Consider the following 23,878-nt stretch of genomic DNA (forward strand, 5'->3'; position numbering starts at 1 on the left):
AAACGATGATGATATATAAGGAAATGTAACCGTGAAGCAAGATAAAAATATGCAACTAGTAAATGCCTGTAAATAGGCTTGAAACGCAAGAAGCTAAGTAAACGATACTGCTTGCAATGTTCAGTAGAAGAATAGAGCAGCAAGCGCCAACTATATATATCTACCTCAACGAAGCACATTAAATAAGTGCGACTCCATTTTGTAAAGCAGAATTCAGCCCAGGCTGCAAGGGACTAAAAAGGCGAAGATTCATATTCCAGCCAAAGCCAAGTGAAGGAGCGGAATCAAAACTCAGTAAGAAGCAGCTCAATGCCTGGGAATTCGAGGTCATCCTAAGGAAGGGAGGAAAGTGGCAGCCTCAGAGAATCGAAACTTCAGAGCATACCAGCCAGCCAGTGAAGGTCAAGATAAAGAGGCCCCAGGCAGGTGGCGATGCTATGGAAGAATCTAATACAGGAATAACAGGAAAATGAAGCAGATTCACGGTGAACAGACACGTGACCAGCCAAGGGCAAAGAGGTACCAACGTCTGATGTCACCCAGAACTCGAGGATGCCATAACTTCTCCTGATAAGAAGCTACAGTTCGAGGCCATCCACTAGCCAACTAATTGACACATAGCCCTAAAAGTACTGATTGATGGAAGAAAGGCAGGGTGAATCCTGGGGCACAAGGCACCTGGGTGTCCATTCTGCATGCTGCTAATTAAAGTGGAGATTTATGCTTAGGGGTGTAACCTACCCAATCACAACAGACCAAATATTCTAGGGTCCTGGCTTGTAGAACCAATAAGACGTCATAGTTGTAGTGACGTCTATCACGAGTGATGTAGAGGGATGGGCGTAGACGCCCACCTCGATAAGAGTGATCCAATCCTCACGCTCTGTTACCATATACAGATATAGCACCTATACTTAAGTTACCTTTTCCAAGCAACAGAATTGCATGTCAAACTTATGAGTGTTACACGTCAATGATGACGAGAATTTACTATAAATGCATGAAGAATTTGGGAGTTGAAGCGAGACCGCGATCGCAACACTGCTGATTTCCATTTGTTTCCCCGTTTTTTGTACTTGTCATTAAACATTAAACAGACTTCCCTTTGCCAAACCATTGAGTTGTCCTTATTTGATTGGTGTCGGAGTAAGAGAATCCTGCACCCCATCCTCCTCAAGGTGCAGCTATCTCGTTTTAAGGTGCCGTAGGGCGAGCTCTGAATCTCAATGGGCCCGTTCAGAGGTTGCTCCGCCCTCCAGTACACATCGCTCTTTCCCCATTTTTATGGCCTCAATGTGGTTTATAGTTGGAACGCCCTCTGTGACCGTAGTCAATGGGCCTGATTATGAGGCTGGCGGTAGCCGTGATGGTAATACAGGCACGGCTGCTGCTGGTATTGCATTTTTTCTGGTGCCCAGAAATGGGTAATTACCGGGTCATTACGGCCTTGCCGGATACGGTATTTGTCATTCCTGGGCACCGGAAAAAATTCTTGCTCATTCCCATTTGAGCCCGATAGGGCTCAAATGGGAATGGAGAAGCCGGATGCACAGGCACTGTTATCAACGGTGCCTGTGCCTCCGAAAATGCTGTGCTCACGGGTGCCTTTCATTCTGCCAGGTCAGACCTGGTGGAATGAAAGGCACCCGCAAGCGCACAACTCGGAGTTTGCCGGTCCGGACCGGCAAGCTCGTAATGAGGCCCAATGTGTTGGAGGTTCTAAGAATTTAGATTAGAGGATGTGTGTGTGCATTTTCACCGGACTAGGGCTTAGGTGGCTTGCTAGGCTCGAGTAAGCAGCCCAAACGGACAGGCACGTGGGTGGGTGCTGTTGGTGGTTTGGGATAGACGGCTATTGTTGAGAGAGTTGATGTGTGGCCAGCTATACCAAGTTCCTTTCGGATGGTAGTCGCTGTATGTTAGTGGCAGAGGTGTTGAGGTATGTCAGGTGTTCAGTATGGACGGCTATGTGCGAAGCTAGACCGCAAGGGCGTAGTCATAGCAGCATTCTACGGTGTATGGATGCTCGGGGTGAGGGCGGGAAAGTTTGTTGTGGAGTTCCACAGCGAAAGCTGCTGGCTTCCCTGGTTTATGTGGTTAGGTTTCGAGAGGGGGTGATTCAGGGCGTTAGTTAGGTAAGGGATGTTGTTTTGCATGCGCTGGCTGTCAGGTGAGCTGCTGCGAATACCGTGTTATGGTTCGTGTATGGGGAAGTGGGGTTCGGCAGTTTGCTTTCTGGGCAGGGTTCAAGGGGATATTAGGGGAAGCGCCAGGATTTCTGAATCTCAGGTGGTTTTCAGTGTTGCGAATGTGTAGAGTTAGGGAGCGCCAGATGATTGGCGCTTAGACGCAGAAAGAGGATCCACCCAGCCTGGAGGAGTTGTGAGGAGGGACCACTAGGCGAAATGCTGTGAGGGATCTGAGATTCCTTGACGCTGGTAGGGGAGTATCCACTATCAACCAAGGTATTATAGGTAGCATGCAACTTCTTGTTGTGCAACAGGTCCATTGGTGAGTCCAATTTCATGATTTTTTAAAAAATTAAGTGAAGCTAGATCCAATTAATGATATTGAGTTTATTTTTTAGGACGAGCCATGAGAGAATATGGAGTGGGTCATCTTACAAGAATCCCACTTTGTCTTGTTCAGCCCTAACATGCCACCTGGCTTTGGGACATAACCATATAGGATTGGGGTATTTAACATCCTTAAATGGTATAACTCACACAAATTCTTGTGCATTGAACTTGAACAAAGGAGAACACCGGCTAAGGACAGCAACCCCTTTTCTGCTTTACCTTTCAAAGAGGGTTTTGAAAACAGGAGGAGTTACTTGATTTAAGCCATTAAGGTTTCTCATCAACCATTCAAAGAGCTGGCTTCCTAGCTTCGAAGAAGCAGAGGAATGTCAAGAAGGATGAAGAGAAGGCATATGGGTTCTGTGACCCAAATGCAGTCATCCTTATCCAAACAGTTGTACATACACCTAACCTTGCAAAGAAACCATACGAGAGGTACATGGTTGTCAAAGGTGGTAAGGACCTCTGAGAAATTCTGACTTGATGGTCCAGCATCATTGTATTTTATTTCTCCAGAATATGGCGTGGAAGGATAGCTCAGGGGAAATGGTTTTGTATTGGAGGCAAGGCAAGGCAGAGCAACACAGGTTCGAAACCCATCCTGTGCTTAGAGATTGGTCTCCGTTATTAAGCATGTTATTAAAGATTAATTAATGTAATTATGCATAAATATTCCCAAGCAACCCCTTTGCGACCAAACAAAGTAGTTGGCTGATTGCCACCAACTGATTTTGTGCATGCTATGCACTGTAGATGTATTTGTCTTAGAAGCATACACACTTTAACACATGTCAAAAATAAAGAAATGTCAAATTGTGCCTCATGCATAGAATTGAGACTGCTGCCTCATATTTTTGACAGCAATAATGTAAGTACACCATCTGTTTGTCAACATTTAAGCTGTTCCTTTAGACTTACCTGTCCAAGCATCCCTGCTGTGAGTTTAGAAACCTGTTGCCACTGATCACCTGTCACTTTAAAAATGGTGGCAAAAGTCACAAGCACACACTACTTAAGATAAAACTTGAGTATAACCATGTGACAAATCGTTGAGTTCCTGGTTTTGAAGTAAGAAATTAAAAGAGGTTCAAAGAATATAAAAGATATGTATGTATGATATACAGGTATACTTACAAGAGAGCATACGAAAACCATGAATTATCTTGCACCCATCTTTTCAGGGTTTTCCTAGAAGAAAATGCACATAATGATTAGCATAGTTGAAAAGGTTCATATAGCACTGAGATACATATTGAATAATAGTCTGTGATTGTGGGCCTCTCCATAAGCTATATATGCTCTCACATATACTCATCGCAAAGCTGGTCAATTATGACAGCTCAGTATAATAGACTACCCCATAAGGACAAAACACAAAAAGAAAAGAAGAAAAAGAGAGAGAAAAGAAAAAAAAAGAGAAAAAAAGATACAAATACCAAGCAGTGGGAGCCCAGAGATTAAGACGGTTGCATAAAGAAACAAGAGACGTACTCCCCCAAATAGAGGATGGAGATTAAGACAAGAAAAATTATGCTGTCTTTTTTTAAAAGAATGGTAAACCTTGACTAGATATGTCAGGGACAAGTCCTGAAGAAAGCGGAGAACTACACCAATTTTGCTGAAACCGGTCGACTATAAAGGTTCAGGGGGATGACCTGACCACCGAGACAGGCATACAACTGGCAAGATAGGAGAAATCAAATAATTTTATTGCATTTATTAAGTCTGTTAGAAACAAAGTGGTGATAATAGATCCACACTCAGGAAGACAAACGCTATCAATCTTCGACAAAGATTGTTGTTTTTAAAATAGTTGTTATTTCTAGTTGATAAGACACACTATGAGGAAGTAATCAAAAATAGAATTTGACTTCCAAGAGTGTGCATTGTTTTAGATGTCAGTATAAGTAGTGAGAGAGGGAAGGGTCAGTCTCTTTTCCTATCCCCTAACCTAGATAGGCGGCACATCAGCGCACACTAGGGGGAGATCATCCATTTCAAGGATAGTTAGTATCTTTTGCAGGGGCATTTAGTAATGAGAAGGGAATTGTAGATGTAGAAGTTATAAATGAATAACTCCAACAGTTTCTGTCTGTATTGTGATAAAAAGATATAGGGCCTCAGGCAGAATCTGCTTGCCCAGAGACGTTTGTTGTAATTCATCAGCTCACTATAATAAACACTTACTTTTTAGACATGCTCATTTTCGTGTACAAGCCCTTTCCTTTAATTCTACATCTTTCTTGTGTGTAGTGGTCAAACTTTGGACAAAACCATTCAAACAAAGTAGTTTTATTACGTTACATGATGGAAAGATTGACATCTTAAATTACAGATTTTGCAGTGTGCTTTCTCTATTTCGATTTGCACTTCAAAACTCAAGCAAAGAGTCCTTAAATGACATTAAAACTACGCTAACACAAAGAAAAAAAAGTAGCACAGTTAAAACCCGACACCTATGCAGGTGACTAATCGGCTAAATTGAAGAAGCAAATCTAATCACTGAAGTAGAAAGGAAAGTTTACAAAAGTGATTATGAAGCCAACAAGTACACCCAATTGTCAAGCTAAAAAGTGGCGCCATGTCATTTAAATGTGATTTTTCTTTTTAACAATAGCCATTTACGGAAGTCCACAGTTCTATTATTTCCATTGCCATCTTATTGGCAGGTTAATCTTGGGTGTGGTGTGAACACTTATATATATTTTTTACTATAAAAAAAATCGCTTTAGAGAGACCGTTCATTTAAAGAGATAGGTTGTCAGTGGGACATTGAGGGTTAAACCACATAAAAATAGTGACATTTCAGAATATTGGAGGCCACACCAAATCGGTGGAGGCCCTCAATATTCGGAAATTTCTCATATAACCTAATCTTGCTATTTACAGTGTTGTGGGTGTCCACAGAACTGCAAGGAACAATGAGGGAGGAGCTACTTAGCATCAGTAAGGCAGAGACAGAGAAGTTGACACACTTTATCCCAACGATGTGGAATTACTTTTGCTCTTTTTCACCATGAAATGTATGGCAACACCGTTGGCAAGAAGTATGTTCAACTTTTGTTTACTTCAGAAACAGATAACAAAAAATAAAGCAATCCACAGAATCATATCGAAGCCATGTGGGGTCATCTTCAAATGAGCAGCAGTGTGCAAAATGTAAGTATAAAAAAAAGACGTATTGCAACCTATAATGCCTTGGCTGATAGTGAATATAGTGACCTTGTTGTTGTTGGTAACGACCCATCTTTGCTATGTAACTAAAATATATACAGACCTTCGGCCATCCTCCATCAAAACCTCCCTCTTCTTCAGCAGTCGTGTGATTTCTAGCATGACACTGCCAGGAAGCAGAGGAGATCAGCTCAACAGAATCACATTTCTGTTTCAATGGTGAATCCCCTTTTAGTGACTATTTCCTGCCACACTTGTTGCACTCCTCCCCTGGTGTCTTTTCCTGCATTTCCATTCACTATCCCCCTGAGCTTCATCCCATATCCTCCTGCAGAGCTCCACTCCAACTTGCTTGTCCAGCCCCATCCGCGCTACACTTCCATATTCCACCTCAGTTTATTTTTGTGCATTTCTAAGCGCTGGAGGGCAAAAAAAGTGAGTTTGCATCTCTGATTTCCTTTCCTCCTCTGACATGACGCCTGCATGAGATTTTCATTCAGGTCTAAAACCAATGGAATACGCTTTGGTTTTGCTCATGCTAAAGACCAGGCGGATTCCATTGGAATCCTTTATAAAACGCCACCTGAAAAGCGTAATTTGCAGGCAGCGTTTTATTTTTCTCAAAGTGGAGAGCAGAAGTAAAAAGTAATGTTGATTTTGCCTTCATTTACTGTTCATGATTACACTCCGCTTTGTGATTGTGGAAAATTGAATGCAGGGATCGGCAACACAGGGGACCAATGAGGGTCCTTTTCTTGTATAACATCTTTTTATTAACATTTTACATAAATAAATGTGTCTTCTTCATAACGTGAACAGTGTCCTGCATGTACATTGAGACATATTTGTTAAACTGAACCTTTATAACACTCTTAAATTGAAATATTGTGTCATAAAAATAACACCCTGGGCCCTCCCCACCCTGCTCCCACCAAAGTCTCTGGTCTCTCCCCACCCGGCTCCCAGCACAATCCCAGTGGAGGCTGGTCAATTTGTTAGGTGAAGGGGCATAAATATTTCTCCCATATATGCCATAGCGAGCAAGCGTAGCGAGGGAGCCCAAACCCATCCTGGGCAGTTCAGGGGGGGTCTCCCCCAGGATTTTTTTTTAAAATGAGGGTTGCAATGCAGTATTTTCGAGCACACTTTAAAAAAAATTGGCTAAAAAGCCAAACAGTTTGAAATTGGCACTGGGAGGACCGGCGGAGGGGGGGAGGGGGGATTGGGATATGCTATTTTTTTACTGGACATCAGTGACAGATGCTGTAATTTCACTTTGATCAATTTCTGTTGTAAAAACTGAGCATGCCACTAAAACGCTGAATGGAACGTTTCAATACATCTCAGGTTCACGGGGTATGATTACCCTTTTACCCAAAGAGAACAATATTAAATATACTTTTTTAAACAGCCACAGCTATTTAGTAGGGTTTGGAATATCAAGAATCCAATGTAGGCCGCTCAATCCAAACACTGCAGCCTATGTGTATGCTAGTGGTAATACTGGGGAGTCTGTGCGAGTCAAAGCCGCATCTTATTTAGAATCGGTTCGCAATTATGTCTGTCTGTACTTTGCAGCTGAGCAAGTATCCCGTGAACGATTTGATCAAAGTTGGTGGAAGACACGTTTGAAGTCAGAAGGCAGCATTAAAGCACTAACAATGGTGGTTGAAAAAATAGCGTTCACATCTGTATATGGGCTGTGAAAATGAATATCTTCTCTGAGAGTTTCAACCCTAGCCTAAAAACAGTTAGGGATTGGAAGTGCTTTTGAGAGGTGTCACAAGGCGCAGAAAACATTGGTTTGTGAAGCTCACAAAGAATCATAACTTTATAAGTATTATTTGCCAAATAAATCTTAGAAGAAACATAGTCTTTATCAGCCAAAACATTGCTTCTTTGTATAAGATTTGATGACATCTCAGCTTGAGCCACAGTTTAGGGGAATACTTGGACCTCCATCTTTGTTCACTATGTCAGCCCTGTGCTCTTCCAGATCATTAATTTGTCATAGTTGTGAATGTTTTTAAGAAACAGTAACAAGGTTCATGACTTTCTCCTTTCCATTTCAGCCTCTCGCATTACAAGTGTCTGCCTATTCTCTCTCTATTGGCATCAGAAGCATTTGATACTTGATATATTTGGTTTTATACATTACATACCATTACAGCCCTTCAAATCAAAAGGACATCATTCTCTCTCTATTAGCTTCGGAGGGGTTGATACTGTAGAGAGCTACAACATTGTCTGTTGTGGCTTTCCCATTATACTATTTGCAAAATCTGGTCTTCAGCTTGCAATGCATTTTGTATGTAATGGTACCATTTACCTGCATACGGCTATCATTACACTTAATTTAATTCTGTCTAGAATGAAAGAAATGTAGTGTAATGATAGCTGTATGCAGGTAAATGGTACCATTACACATGATATTCATTGCAAGCTGAAAACCTTTTTTTTCTGTCTAGAATCTAGACTCTGGTCTGGATTCTAGATCCCCCCCCACAATCTTTTCTTTTTTAAAAAGAAATTCAGAATGTCCCTGAACATGAGTCTGCGGGCCTCCAAGGGGTCCCCCCACAGTTTGAATACCACTGCCATAGGGTAACAACAATAGATGAGGCATACACCATCCTTGGCCTACCTGCGGAAAGGGGAATCTCGAGCGCATTTCAATCTACTATTTGGTCAGTGAAAACATCAGGTCACTTCAGGAAGAGCCAAGGCATAGAAAGCTTGCCATCTGAGTCAAGGAAGAAACTTGTAATGACACAAGCAGAAGTATACAAGGACCTGTTATAAGTAACAGAAGTTCCTGGGAGTCAGAAGGGCAAGAGTCGTCTTGGTTGTGTGATCAGCTCCTGGCTCAATCTAGGTTCAAGGAGATGGCTGGGCACAAGGGTAACAACCTTGCAGCAACTAAAGCAGGAGAACAGTCCTTCCGCTATCCGGAACAGTTGTTGGACCTACCAGTTAAGTATAGGGTGATGGTCAGAGTAAAACACTATAGATCACTGCAGACATACCCTCTCCCTGCTGAGGAAGCGAACATCGCTCTCTTTACACATGACAAAGACAGAATGGTGCATCGGCGGGGTGAGAAGCGGAGGTGAGAGCTTCCATCAGGACATCTCCTTCGGGTTGGGCTCTAACTCTACACCCACTTTACCACTAACACACTGCTTAACAACGGTAAAGCAGGGTTACTATTTTGGGGGAGGGAGAGAGAATGGTGGCGAATTCACATGTGGTAATAATGGGAGTATACAGTGTTGGGAGGGATACAAAAGAGAAGCCGTTTCCAGGGCAGAGCATAGAAACAGAAGGGAGGGCTTTACCAGGACCAGCATGAAGCAGACATATTAAAGGATCAAATAGAGAGTTCCCTCTACGCATTTCATACACAAGAAACAAGCTGAACATTGTAAGCAGGCACTTAAAACCTAAGAATTCAAAGGCCCCACATTAAATATATGGGGACTTAATTCTTCACACACAAGATCGACATTGATTAAATTACTCTAGGACCACAGGGCGAAACTAGCAGGGATTCAGGAGACACATCTGCTTTAGCGGGACACAGAGAGGCCCAGATCCAAACACTTTCCCAGGCAATATTTTACCATTTAGAAAGGGAAAACAAATGGGGTAGCAATTCTCATGGGGCCTGACCTACTGTTTCACCTAACATCTTAACTGGGTGACAGAGAGGGGAGATATCTAATACTGAAGGGCATGATATAGAATAAACTCTTGACACTAGCTACATTATACTACCCCAATACGGGCCAAAACAAATTTCTGCAGACATTCCCTCACCCTACAGTCAATAGTGGAAGGCTTGCTAATTCTGATGGGGAACTTCAATATAGTATTCAACAATGGCGAAGACAGATCTAGGCAGGGTAGATGGGGGCAGACGCAAATAGCAGCAGGCGTTAGACAAGGTATAACAGATATGGGGCTGAGAGACCCCTGGAGAGAGGAGCACCTGAGAGTTTTGGACTATATTTATTACTCATACGTCCATGATTCATACTCAGGTATTCATCACATCCTAGTGGGCGAATATCAGAGGGAGCACATAGCTAGGATCCATCACCATCTCAGATCACGCACCAATTTCTTGTCTGGAAAACGTAATTAAACAAGAACCACGTCCATGCCCTGGAAATTAAGCCCACACATACTCCAAGACCCGATATTTAGCAAGGAGTTAGAACTAGAAACCACTAACTTCAACCAGGAAAATAAGAGCGATAGTCTGGGACCCCTTTAAGGTGACGAACAGAAGGTTCTCTTACTGGGAAAGCGGACCAAACTAATACAAGAAATTAAGTATCTCGAGGAGGCGCTTAAAGTGAATGGTGTTAAAAAAAATTAGAAAAGCTGCAAGATGCTAGGAAGCTGGCAACGGATTCAAGGACTGGGAAAAAAACAACCAGACTCTTGGCCCATCAATTAAAAGCAATGCAAAATAATAACAAGATATGGAAACTGAGGGATATTAATGGCAATAAGTTCCATCAGGAGAAAGATAATCTGCAGCTGCTCAGGTCCTACTATGAAACCCTCCAAACAAATAAGACAAACAATGGGGACGCAGGAACATTCTTAGAGAAGTTGCCGCTTCCTCGTCTGTTGAGTGCAGAAAGGGGTGAGTTTGAGGGCCCTATCATGAAGGAGGACGTAATAAAGTTGGTGGGGGCCCAGAAACAAGAACTCCCCTGACCCGGATCGCCTTATTCCTCTTTTCAATAACAAACTGCAAAAAGTACTGACAAAAGCCCTCAGCTGATATTTATAATACATGCATGAATTAAGACGGAGTGTCATCTACAATGTGCAAAGCAATAATTTCTGTTCTTCCTTAACAGTGGAAAGACCCTGAACTTTGCACCTAATACTGCCCCATTGCACTCTTGAACATGAATATAAACATGTATGTGACAATTACAGCCAAAAGAATAGAGGGGCTGCTACTGAAACTCATATGAGAAGACCAGTGCCTTATTTGTAGCAGGTCGCCAGGCAGTCACCAACATCCAAAAACAGAAAGCCCCCGTCACCCTGATCTACCTAGATGCTGAGAAAGATTTGACAGGGCGGAATGAGAATTCCTCCGGGAAGCTAGGATATGAGCTAATGGATACCTTTCAGATCCCTTCTGCTTGTACATGGGGAACAGTCAGGGCTGTCCCTTTATCCCCCCTGTTGTTTGTACTGGTTGTTTAGCCCCGGACCCAATACATAAGGAACTGCCATGGAGATATCAGCCGTTAAACACAGAGGACATTAATATAAAATATTGTTATTCGCCAACGGCCGCTTACTTACGCTAACAAATCCTAAAACCTCTCTCCCTGCATTCCAGCAATTGTTAAAAGAATTTAAAATACCATCAGGGTTGAAAGTCAACCTCTCAAAGTCTGAAACGTTGAACATCAACATACCAGAGAACCAATGGAATTACTTTAAATCCACTTGTATGCTGAGGGATACAGGGTACAAATACCTTGGCATTGAAATCCTGGCTAAATTAATGGATCAATATAAATTTAATATTCCAGCTAAAAGAAGACCTAAGGTCCTGGAAGCACCTGGCTATCTCATGCATAGGCAGTCTCAGTGAAGATAGACTATCTGTTGCTCTCACTGACACACCTCCTCTTTCTGTGCTGCCCCTCAGCAACTTGAGAACTTGAGAAAGCTCCTTTTCGACCGTCTTGACAGCTTGGGTGTCACATACACAAATTACGCTGACGACACCCAAGTTCTCATTACGTTGATAGGATGCTACGAAGATGATTCAAAACTGATTAATGACCTCTATTTGGAGATCCAGGCTTGGATGGTAGACCACAGTCTATGAGCCTAATCACAAGTTGGGCGGTAACGCCGGCGCTAATAGCGCTGGCGCTATCTGCCCTACCGCCAAACCCACCGGCGCTATTAGTGACAGATCACGGGTTTGGAGGATTTGGAATTCCCCATTGAGCCCATTCAGGAATGCCCCATTCCCCATTTGGCTCATTGGGGAAATTTCGCGCTCATACCGCCGGCGGATTTCCCGCCGGCGGTATGAGCGTGAAATTTCCGGCGGATTTCCCCCCAGCTCAGAGCTGGGGAGAAATCCGCCGAAGCCCAGATTTGGCGGACCCTTAAATCTGGCGGTAACAGCGCTACTGCCGGATTTAAGGGTTACAGCCAAACTCATGATGAGGCCCTATATCTCAATGATGAGAAGACTGAGTGCCTGATCGTCGGATCCCAAATACGCCTGAACAAACTAGACTTGTGATACTCGTCCTTCGACATCGACGGAAATATGATCAAAGTTGCCAAGGAAATCAAAACCTTGGGAGTCTACCCAGTCTCCACCCTCTCACTCAACAAGCAAGTGAGTGCCACTGCATCCTCTACTGGCTACAACAACAAGCTGATTAACGCTTGCAAATCATTTCTGTCACCTAACAGCTGCATTATGCTACCCAGGGCTCTAGTACTCTCCAAAATCGACTACTGCAACACCCTCTGTTTAGGCTCGTCAGGCCAGAACGTCAACAGACTCCAGGTCTTACAAAACAGCACCCTAAGATCTGCTCTGAATATCCCTAGATCCAACCGTATCACCAGCTTCAGACAGGAAGCCCACTGGCTCCTGGTGCGTGATAGAATTCCCCTCCGAACACTAGTCATTACACACAAATGTCTGACTAATTCTGCCCCTAAGTACCTCTCAGACAAATTCACCAATCACCAATCAGCCAGACCTACTAGAGCTCTGTACTCGCACTGCCTCACTATCCCGAGATTCAAACTAAACTGGAGGAGCGAGTTTCCCTGTACTGGCCGCCAAACCTTGGAATGCCCTCCCCCCACCATCAGAATGGAACCCTCTTTCTGGACCTTCAGAGCTAAAGTAAAGAGTTGGCTCTTCAACAAGAAACACTAACATACGGCCAACTTGCACAGTAACTTCTGGTGACTCGTCTACAGGCCTACTTGTATTCATATTCTTCCTCTAAGTCGACCATACTGTAACCACCGGTCGACCAGCACTTTTTGTTTGTTGTAATCTCTGTACTCCTGTAACATTCTCTTAAGTTCTTGCGCCCAGTCACCTCAGGGTTCGGTGCATGTTACAAATAAATAAACTAAACTAAACTAAACTAAACTTTACTTATTCTGGCATAGTAGGAATGTTGTTCAAGTTTAAATATTTGGTTGTATCTGGGTTTTAATTACTTACGATAGGTAGCAAAGGAGGCATTATTTCAGTGCTTGGGAGATCCAACTCATGTCAGACTGAGTGGTGGAGTGGTCAACTGTGTGCAGGCTCATTCCCCAGAAAGTTCAAATGGTAGCGTCTGCATGTTAGCAAGCTCTGATGCACAGTCATCACCATGGCAGGGGTCGCTCAAGGAGCGGGCACTGTTGTGGAGTGACATTGGGACAATGCCTCCTTAAGAGGAGGACAACCTTAAGGGAAGGGGAGAGACACGTGGGTGGAGGGAAGAAAAGGCGGGGCAAGGGAACAAGGAGTTAGCCTGTATGACAGAGGGATTAAAGAAGGTTAATGATATTGAAGGTTATGCATATATAGAAAGTGACAGTCATCCACATACCCCTGATACACTGAGGCTGCGTTACACATAGTCCCAGCAGCACCAGAACAACTGGCGACGAATGGAAAGATCTGCATGAGCAGTGTGCCTGCAGATGTGGTCCCAGACACCAGTGCAAACAGGAAGTGGACCTAAGTATGGCTTTTTGAACAACCAAACAGCCGATGAAAGCGGAGTGCCTGCTGAAACCTTTGACAACCACAGTGTAGAAAAAGCAACCCACTGATCCACCTATGCCAGTAAGAGGTGCGGGTGCACACAGGTGCGCTTTTGCAGTGAAAGCCAGGATAGTGGGAAAACAGAGGCCCAGCAGCGGACCAAGTCGCATAAGGCAGACAGAGGCCCACAGCGGGGACCACAGCACAGCACACACAAGCGTGAAAGCAAACGTGAGAGGAAGGGCTCCAGAAGCACATACATTAAAAGTGAAGGAAGCACGAATGCAGCGCCCGAGGAGTTTGAAGGGCACAGAAGACAGCCCGGGAAGAGGAGGAAACAGTACGGTTCCAGGGGCGAAACAGAGAGAAAATATAGATTTAGAAGTGGGAAAATACAAGAAGAGAGCACACAAAGGAGAACAGTGGGAAGCCTGAGAAAGAGGGCGGCAGGAAGGATTCAGATGCCAACTGGGCACTAAAAGGAAAATAAACGCAAAGAAGCTCACATGGTTCACAGTGAGAGCCACAGAAAGGATCTAGATACCAAGGGTGTGCTGGCAAAGAAAGGAAAATAGAAACACAAAGTGGCACAGAAGGAAAGCCTGGCAAAGAGGGCCACAGAGAACGCTTGGACGCATAGAGAAGGAACAAGTTAAACATACTTTATTAGTTTCCATAACATTCAACATACAGTGCACCAAAACAGGGTACATAAACGCAATTCGCCAACATTCCCCCCACCCCCCCAACTCCCTCCATTCCTCTTAGAGCCTCACAAATCCCCAGCTTCACCTTTTTAACTTGTGGGTGTTACACTTCCTTCTCTGTCCGAGGAGCTATCTGCCTCCGTTTCCTCATGACCCGACCCCGTTAATTAAGCAATCAAATGCAACCAGGCTGTGAGTGTGTCCGCTTCCTCTTCACCCCCTCTGGCCACAGCTTCCCTCCACACCACCGTTTCTGCATTTTCCCATTTCAGAAGGTCTCGCCACCATACTTCTATATTTGGTCTCTTGCTTGCCTTCCAATTCATTGCTATCCTGCGTTTAGCTAGAATAAATGCCAGGTCTTTAAGTTTGCTCATGTGTTGGAATTTACACAGTCTTGGGAATCCCCCCACTATACGCGCCCACAGAGAGTCCACTTCCAATTTTATCCCTTTACCTGCCAACCTCGCATGCTGCTCTCCATTGTTTAAAGGTACACATTTAAAGAGCTGTTTCTGTGCTTCAGCACACCTCACCCATCTGTATAACAGCTGTATAACAGCTGAAAGGATTGCTGGTGCCCTCAGTGATCTGGGCCAATATCCCTTGAAATCTCTGGGCCTCATCTGGACTCTTCGCTGACTCTGTGGACTAACCCTAGCATTGATGGAATGAATGGAGCGGTGCTCCTTCATTGCCTTCTCTTTACCGCTCTTTACCGCTCTTGTATCTTAATTTCACTGCTTCTCCAGTGTTTTTTCTTCTTGTTCATGCTTTGATCTAATATGTAATATATGATTTTTCATATTATTCTTTAGTGCCATGATGTCCTTTGTACAATGTGCCCTTGGTAAAACTCAACTGAGCATTTTTATTTCAGAGTTTGCTGCCAGTGGCATTGAGCTGTTTTCTCCACAGGGAGTGAGGCTGGTGTGTCTTTCTTGTCAGCGATGGGGCCTCATCATTACTTGGCCAAGGAAAATCAGAAAGTAACCCTCCACCTGGAAAATTATCACCCTGAATATCAGGGCTGACTTTTCCCAGGCGAGTTGATGTAGCTAAGTCACAGCCCAACTACCAAAACAATTACCTGAAGCATTACAGTAAATACCAGAACAGAAATGGCCCAGCAGGAGCCAAAAGAGGAAGAGGAACCCTGTATTTGTGACAATAGCGTGTGTCATCTATTTTGGTTTATGGCTTCACTTTCTGTCTGGAACTTCACTTCCGGTGGTCATCTTGGGCTGGTGACATCACTTCCTGTGGCCATCTTGGATCAACCCCCTATACAGCCAAAGGCCACAAGAGGCTCCTCTGGGAACACCAATCAGGAAGAAGTCACCTCATCCCAGCAACACCGGGGACAATATCAGAGAGACCAACCACTGATGGACTAGGCGATGAGGTGACAAGAGCGTATGTCATACCTTCTGAATTTCCCTGGGGCGTCCAGCCAGGGGGGTCCCAGTTAAGGGCAGAACAGTGAAGGGTGCATAGCAGCCATTGGCCAGGCACTTTGCATATGCGCCTTTGCTTTTGCCATTCTTCCTGTTACACCTGTGAGTACTCAAAGCTTCCTAATTACTGTACTATCTCTCCACACTGTGCTTCTCACCTATAATGCATTCATTCCTGATGCTCCTCCTACTCACCTCTTCATAGGCTTTCTCCAATCACGCTACAGCTTCCTCCTTTCCTATCCCTATTTTAAAAAACTCGCAACTCGAAACTCCCACTATTCCATATCTCTTCCACCTCCTTCCAACAAACAAAGCTGACGAGCTAACCATACCTCCTCTAAAACCTATCCACCTCGCTTCTCTTCCTCTGAGGCTCAACTTCTTTACTCTTCCTTACCTTATCAACTGAACATTGCACTTGGAATGCTCAGTTTGTATGCAACAAAACTTCATTTATCACTGACTACTTTCATTCCAGATCTTCTTCCTAGACCTTCTTGCTATCACTGAAACCTGGATTTCTCTATCTGACACTGCCACTCTGGCAGCCCACATGACTCCAAACCATCTTTTATTTACTCTCCTCGACTGAATGGCAGAGGTGGAGGTGTCAGACACCTATTCTCATCCTAATAGCGAAAAAAGAGACCTAGGCTAGATAACCTTCGGTGTGGTCTACACACCCTAATTACCACTCAAGTGTTTTTCTTAAGTCTTGACATCTTTGTTTATCATTCACTTTAGCTTAATGGTGGTCATCTTTTGATATCTGGTGAATCTCACCGTAATAGCGCACTTCTTAAGGAGTTTCAAAATAAGTGAGACGTGATTTATTTGCAGATGCAAGCCATATGCCTATGCATTTCGGACTGTTAGAAGGCCTTCTTCAGGACATTATAGCTTAATTGGATCAATACGAAAGGTTACAAATTGTCCCACAGTTTGCAAATCATAAACAGCAGCAAACAACCATAACAAAATAAGTTTCAAATGAAAAAAGTTTTAAAAGAACACATAACCAGCAATTGATATTTAAGTATTGATTGCATGCAGGCCACATGACAAGGACAAACACAGTACATCAACGTTTGGTTGAACATTTAAGAAAACATGAGAGAAAACAAGAGCAACATGTAAGTAATCGGTTTGTTCAAATACTTGGCAAAAAAAACAGCTAACTCTTATTCATACCTCTCATTATATGTGAGCTAAGGATTCGCGTGTTTTATGGGTTAATACCTTTCACTCTCCGTGAATTCTAAATATTACAATACATGCCGTTGTGAATAGAGAACATCTTTTGCCAAATACGTACATCGAGGTTGTGCTCAGCATGACTAACCTCTCTGCTGCCCCGCTGGTAATTCCGGAAATTAGGCTTCACCAAAGTGACTTTAGTAATCTCTAACTAATGCTGCTTACCAATTGTGGTGAACTAACCTTGCTATTAATTATCTGTGTTCATCCACATGGATAATAAAATCATCATGTTCTGGGTTCCGCAAAGGTACGGAATGCGTGTTATTTACGGGTCAGAATGAGTCTACAAACGGGTCTGGTGAATTGTGCTTGTTTCGTGCTTACCTCGTAGCTTCGATTTCCTAGGATGCCTTTCTCAAAAATACTGTGACAGCCGATAGACTGTGCACAGGCATTCAGGCTGCTCCTCCAGTGGTCCCTCGTGTTAACTTCTGTGTCTCACGTAACTATGGTGATAGTACTAGACATAAAAGATGTCTGGTGGTGACAGGTGTATACTAACCTGGTGGCCATCTTGTAAAGTAATCACTGTATTTACCAAAACACTCTGATATGGAACTTCTCGTGATTCCCAGTGCTATGTGGGCTAGTAAAATCAAGGTCTACAAAAGCATCTCTTCACTCATCATGAGCGTGGTGGTAGTTCGTTCTAAATGATACTGAATTATTTCTCCTTAAATAATTGCGTACTGCTAAAGGTACTAATCTTGTTATGCCAGATGGCACTGCCGGTGGTCACTGCCCTCACACAGACTAACATTGACCTAACATTGAGTGTTACCCATAACTGATTTACCATCTAGGCATAAGTTACCACACAGATGTACGAACTACTCTCATCCTGCCTCAATGCCTCACAAATCTCCAATGACAAGTCTTCTTCTATCTCTTTTGAATTTACCATCTCTACTATTGCTCTGCCTCACTCGGTTCACATCATCTCCATCTATTGCCCTCCTGGTCATTGATGATCTTGGGCACCTCCTTGATTTTCTTTCCATTAAACATCACCTTATTCTCTTAGGTGACTTTTTCTTTCCCTCTCCAACCACTTGTCAGAAATCTAAATTTCACTACTTCTTTCTTAGTGATCACACTGTCCACTCTATCCATAACCTACCTACCCACACAGGGGGTAACTCTTTGTATCTCTTATTCATTGCACCCTCTCTCTCAGTCACTAATACTACTGTCACACCATCCATATCTGATCAATTGTGTATAGGCGCGTTATAAATGCCGTATCATATATCATATCATATGAATTGTTTCCACCACCATCTGGTTTCTACCCTCTGATCTTTCCTCATTACTTGCTTTGCTTCATCTATTGCTTAAAGGAAATGTAAACCTTCTGCCATTCCCACCTTTCTCTCCAATTTACAGTTATCACTCTCCTCCTTCACTCTCAATGACTCTTCTACCAAAACTGCCTTCTACAGCTTCCAATCCCTACTATATGACTCAGTCTCCTCTCACTTCCCACTGCTAACTTTCACCCCTAAATCTCAGGTCACCCCATTCATACACTCTCTCTGCATAGACATGCATTGGCTGCTCCGCAAATGGAGGTCTTCCCATTCGTATGAGGATCTGCAGCTCTACCTCTTAGCCCTGAACTCTCTCAAGTCTACTCTTGATAGAATGAAACGTAAATTCTACCTAACCCTCATTGACTCTCACTCCAACCATCCTCGCAGGCTAAAGGGCACCCTAAATTAACCCCTGACTCCTCCTAAGTCTATGGCTATCAACATCACTCTCACAGCTAATGACCTAGGTGAATACTTAGCTACAACATTTCCAAAATTAGAGACTCTCTCCTGACCTTCCTCACACTCCATCCTCCTGCATTCTAAACTCTGCCTAACATACTATCATCCTCTGCCTCTATCTCCCACTTTAGTCACACTAATACTGACAAAGTGCTATCTCTACTAATGAAGGCTAACCCATCTTGTGCCCTATCAGACCCTCTTGCTCCTCAGCTAGTCAAGCCTATTGCACCTTCAGTGGCCTCTCCTACAAAAGCAAGGTGCTGACCCAAACCTACCAGCTAACTTTCAACCTGTGTCTCTCCTTCCGCATTACTCTTAAGTGCTTGAAAGGGTTGTGTTCAACTGTCTTACCAATTTCTTAGATATCCTCAACCTTTGAGACCCCCTCCAACCAAGCAGGTTTCCTCTCCTGTCACTTAATTATAAGGAGAGGAAACCCGGTATAGCACTGACTAAAATAAGTTAGCAGTGTATACTCTGGGCCTCATTACACGGTAGGCGGTAGGGATTTAACGTTACCGGTAATGGAATACCGGTAACGTTAAATCCCCATGCCAATTACGACCCTGCTCACCGCTATTAGCGGCACCGCTAAGTACGGTGCCACTAATAGCAGCCAGTCCGTGTGCGTGTGACCCTCCATCCTGTAAATAACGCCATGCCGCTAGTAGCACACCATCACAAGCCAAGCGGACATGCCAATAGCGGCATGGTAAAGCCCCCAAAATCCCTTACCGCCATGGCGCTAATACCGGCATCGCAAACCACCCGTTAAGAGAACGGAGCAGTGTTCCCACCTGCCAAAGGTGGACACAATCAGCACAGGTGGAGGCAATGGAGACTGTGGCATCACAAAAGGAGCACACCACACCCCTTAACACATCCCTTCCCACACCAAGATGGTCCCAATACTAGCAGCATTACATGGGCTGGAGGACATGATTGCAGTGCAGCAGCAACCACAACAGGCAGCACAGAGGAGACGCAGGAGGAGTGGGAGTAGGAGGGCAAGACAGGCACAGAAAGCACCACCACGGCACCTAGTCATACCACAGAGGCAGCCACCAATCTCCAGGATCAGAGCCAGTCCATTTAACCTAACCCCTGAGCAGATACACACCCTGTACCCTCTGGATCAGGATACCATCACCAGCATCGTGGACATGATACTTGATGACATTGTGAGCCTCATAGACATCAGAACTGCCATCCCCCCTCTACTAAAGGTGGTGACCGTGCTCCACGTCCTGGCCACAGGCACCTACCAGCATACAGTGGGGCACATGCATGGCATCTCACAACCAGTATTCTCACGCACGCTGAACCAGGTACTCGACGCCCTCCTGAGGCATGCACATGAACACATATTCATGCCACGGACTGCCCAGGAGATTGCAAACACCAAAGTTGGCTTCTATTCACTGGCAGGCATCCCAAGTTGCATTGGGGCCATTGACTGTACCCATGTGGAATTGGTGGTCCCACATCACAATGAAGTTGTCTACCGAAACAGGAAGCAATTCCACTCCATCAATGTCCAAATGGTATGTGACGCCAACAAGATAATCACACATTGCTGTGCCCGTTTCCCCAGATCAACCCATGATTCCATGGTCCTGCGGAACTCAACCATCCCACGCTACATGGAGCGACGAGCCTGACAACGTTTGTGGCTACTTGGTGAGTAGCAGGGCAAGCCCATGGCAGTGTGAATGGGGGGGGGAGATACATACTCCAACAGGGTGTAGCTTGTCGTCCGTAGGACAAATGTCCATCTGGGAAGGCTGCAATCTACCTGAGATGAACCGACATGAAAGTATAAGCTGCACAACATAGGGGAAAATCTAGGTCTAGAAACATTAAACATCATCCACATCCACATTGCACAACATTCAACACCACAAAATACACAAATCTCCTACATGCCGTCAAGACAGTCATACAGAATCAGCGCTGAACAACCACAATAATGCAATGTGCCCTTGAGTGCATGCAAAGGGATCACCCCTACCCATAGCATTGTACCACGCACCTATAGCACCACTGAAGTGATGCCTCTCAGCATGGCAACATAAATGTTTGAATGGCAGTACACTAGCAGTGTGGTACCAATTCTGCCTGGGCCCAGGGATACGTAAGACCTGGCCTCACCCAGGACATGTCAATTACTTTAGGAGGCATTAATGGGGCATGTTCACTTGCAGGGTCGAGCTCAACTTTGCACATTGCAGTCACACAGATCATCTACATGCATGCTGTTAATTGTGGACTTCAATCACAATGCAAAGTCAAGTCAATTTGTGTGATATGAACAGGCCGCTCTTGAGGTGAACAGTAACCAGACCCCATTCGTCCCCCCATACAGGTGATGCCGGCTATCCCCTGAAGAGGTGGCTGCTTACCCCTGTACGGAACCCACAGAACAGGCACGAAGAGGACTAAAATCTTGTACATACCCGTACCCGCGTCATGAATGAGCAGACTTTTGGCCTTTTGAAAACACGGTTTAGGTGCATTAGCAGGTCTGGTGGCGCTCTCCTGTATGGCCATGAGAAGGTGGCCAAGATCACCATGGCATGTGTCATGCTGCACAATATGTGTATCAGACGGAATGTGCCACTGCCCCCTGACGTAGAAATAGAAGCGCCTGATGAGGATGATGATGGTGATGAGGACGGAGTTGACGGGGATGCAGGTCATGCAAGATGGGATGGCCTGGAGGGACGTGCTGTGAGACAGCATCTGATCAACCAAATATTCTGAGTTAGATTTTTTCTTTTTGTAGGAACGGATATGGGTAGTAATGCACTGGTGTCTGTTTGGAAGCGCACAATGGACCCTGTCGCCAATAAAGTACACATACACAGTGAAGAAGTCCAAGCCTGTGTATGGATCAAACACCAGTTTATTAAGAAATGTAAAGATGTAAAAGTGCATGTCCCCAAACATCCCACCACCCTTCACCCCTCCCCCCACAACAGTCCAAAAAAACCCTTTCCTCACCCCCCACAACAGCCCAAAAACACCCTTCCCCCACCCCCCACAACAGACCAAAAACACCCTTCTCCCCACCCCCCACAACAGTTCCTTATGTGTCTGGCACAATGTTGTCGTCCTGCTATACACGTGGAAGCTTGACCATGCAGTCCCTATTCGCCATTGCCACCGCCAGCATTAGGAGGCTGGCTAGACGTGCGCCTGGTGGTGCGTGAGGAGCGGCGGAGGGGGCTTGTCTGCCTTGAAGTGGCGGATGAGGAAGTGGCTGACTGTCCTGGTGGTGGTGGTGGTGGGAACTGGCGGTCCATTGCGTCCGCTATCCGTGTGAGGACCTCCCTAAGTTGGACAATCTCCCCACACAGCCTGTTGGTACAGGCCTCCATCGCCTCCCTGGAGTGCCTGGCTGTCTCTGTAATCTCCGCCCTGAGACGGGCAACCTCCTCCACATGCTACCCAACCAGCAGTTATGTCCTCTTGGCGCTGGCTGATGCTGGCCAGGTCGAGGGCACTGTTGCATTCTGGTGTTGTGGCTGCTGCGCCTTCTGATGCAACCAGGACAACAAGCGAAGCCACCGGTGGGCTACTGAAACCTCCCATGTTGTCCTCGCCAGGGACACTGGACCCAGGTGTCTGCTGTGGTGATGCCTTGGGATTTGCGGGGGGGGTTGGGGTGTGCATCTCCATGTGGAAATCTGTTGTATCCTTCGCATCTGAGAGTGGTGCAGTGGCTGCCGCCTCTCCTGTGGAACTAGTTGCAGCTGAGGGTGGGCCCTCCGTGGCTGGGATCTGTGGTGGTGGATTCACCTCAGGAGGTGGGGCAGTTGTTGGTGGCGTGGACAGTTGCATCTTGGCAGTGGCGCTCCACCGATGTTTGCCACTCTGCATGTCGACTCTTCTACCTTTGCCCCTTGATGTCGTGGGGGTGTCCTCTTTGTCCTGTGCCCTTGATTTTTTACTCGCAGGGGGTGCCTGAGATGCAGTGCCAGTATCCTCACTGTCTGTATGTGAGCCTGTCAGGGACAAAGGGGGGGATGGCATTGGTTACGGTTCTATGTACTTAATGCAGTATACATCAATAATGCAGTTGTGGGCATTTGGGCTTCATTGGTAAGGATGCAGGTGATGTGTCAGTTCAGTGGCTCACCCATGCATGGTTGTGTGTGGCACTTGTCTCTGGTGATGTGTGCATGTGTGTGTGTTTGGGTTTGACACTGACATGTCCAGGGTTGTATGCATCTGTGGAGGTCTGGGAATTCATGAGGTGATTCTGGGCTCACATTTGGGGGGACCTGAAGAATCACAGTGCATACTTTCATGTGTACACTCACCTCCATCTGAAGTGAGATCCACCTTCTGTGGCAATGTTGTGGTTCGCAGACAGGATGCTTCTGACCCGGAGATCATCCCACCGCTTTCTGCACTCACGCACATTGCGGGTGGTGGTGCCCACAGCACTCACTTTCAAGGCAACCTCTGCTCAGATTGCCTTCTTTCGGATAAGGGTCTCCCGACGCATGTCGCTCGCAAAGACCACGGCGGCATTAGCAGCAAGGGTCTGTGTGAGCATTATTAGTTCCTCCGTGGTAAACTTTGAATTGCGCTGCCGGTCGGTGGTTTTTTTAACAGCCTTAGGCATGTCGAGGGTGTCCCTGTGGATTTCCAATTGCAAACTACTCAAAACAGGTCCAGGGGGCAGGGGATGGCAATGGATTGTGTTTTTAAAGATGGCCGCCGTGCTCCTTCCCGTTCCTGTGCGATGACGCTATTTCCGGTTCCGCAATTTAACGGTCACCGCTAATAGCGGTGACCGCTATTTGCATGTAGCGTGAGGGCGGAGGTGCTATCTGCACTTTCGTCGAAGCCGGTAAGGGACTTTTTGGGGACTTTAGCGGCATGGCGGTAGGGTCATTACCAGCATGGCGCTATGCTCATGTCCGCATACTCGTAATGGTACACTATTACCGCCCTCTTGCAAGGGCGGACACGTTAATAGCGCCATGCCGGTAATTTGCGAATTTTACTGCACAACGTGTAATGAGGCCCTCTGTCTATATCCGGGAGGATAGTTGTCAATATATATTAGGAGACAAAGCTAGTGTACAGATGCTAGAGTTTAAAAACTATAATTCAGATGAGG

General features: G+C 45.2%; 1 protein-coding gene across 2 annotated transcripts in view; it reads right to left on the reverse strand.

Annotated features, from left to right (window-relative positions):
• Nucleotides 1–23,878, reverse strand: part of LOC138569960 (protein lifeguard 1-like) — a 969,207-nt gene that overhangs the window by 411,758 nt on the left and 533,571 nt on the right. For both annotated transcript variants that reach the window (XM_069648440.1, XM_069648439.1), the window contains one exon: nucleotides 3,714–3,767. In XM_069648440.1, coding sequence (XP_069504541.1) covers nucleotides 3,714–3,767 — 54 coding nt within the window. The remainder of the gene's footprint in view (nucleotides 1–3,713; nucleotides 3,768–23,878) is intronic.

The sequence above is a fragment of the Ambystoma mexicanum genome, chromosome 2q, assembly GCF_040938575.1.
Source record: "Ambystoma mexicanum isolate Mex_15411 chromosome 2q, UKY_AmexF1_1, whole genome shotgun sequence".
Classification (NCBI taxonomy): Eukaryota; Metazoa; Chordata; class Amphibia; order Caudata; family Ambystomatidae; genus Ambystoma; species Ambystoma mexicanum.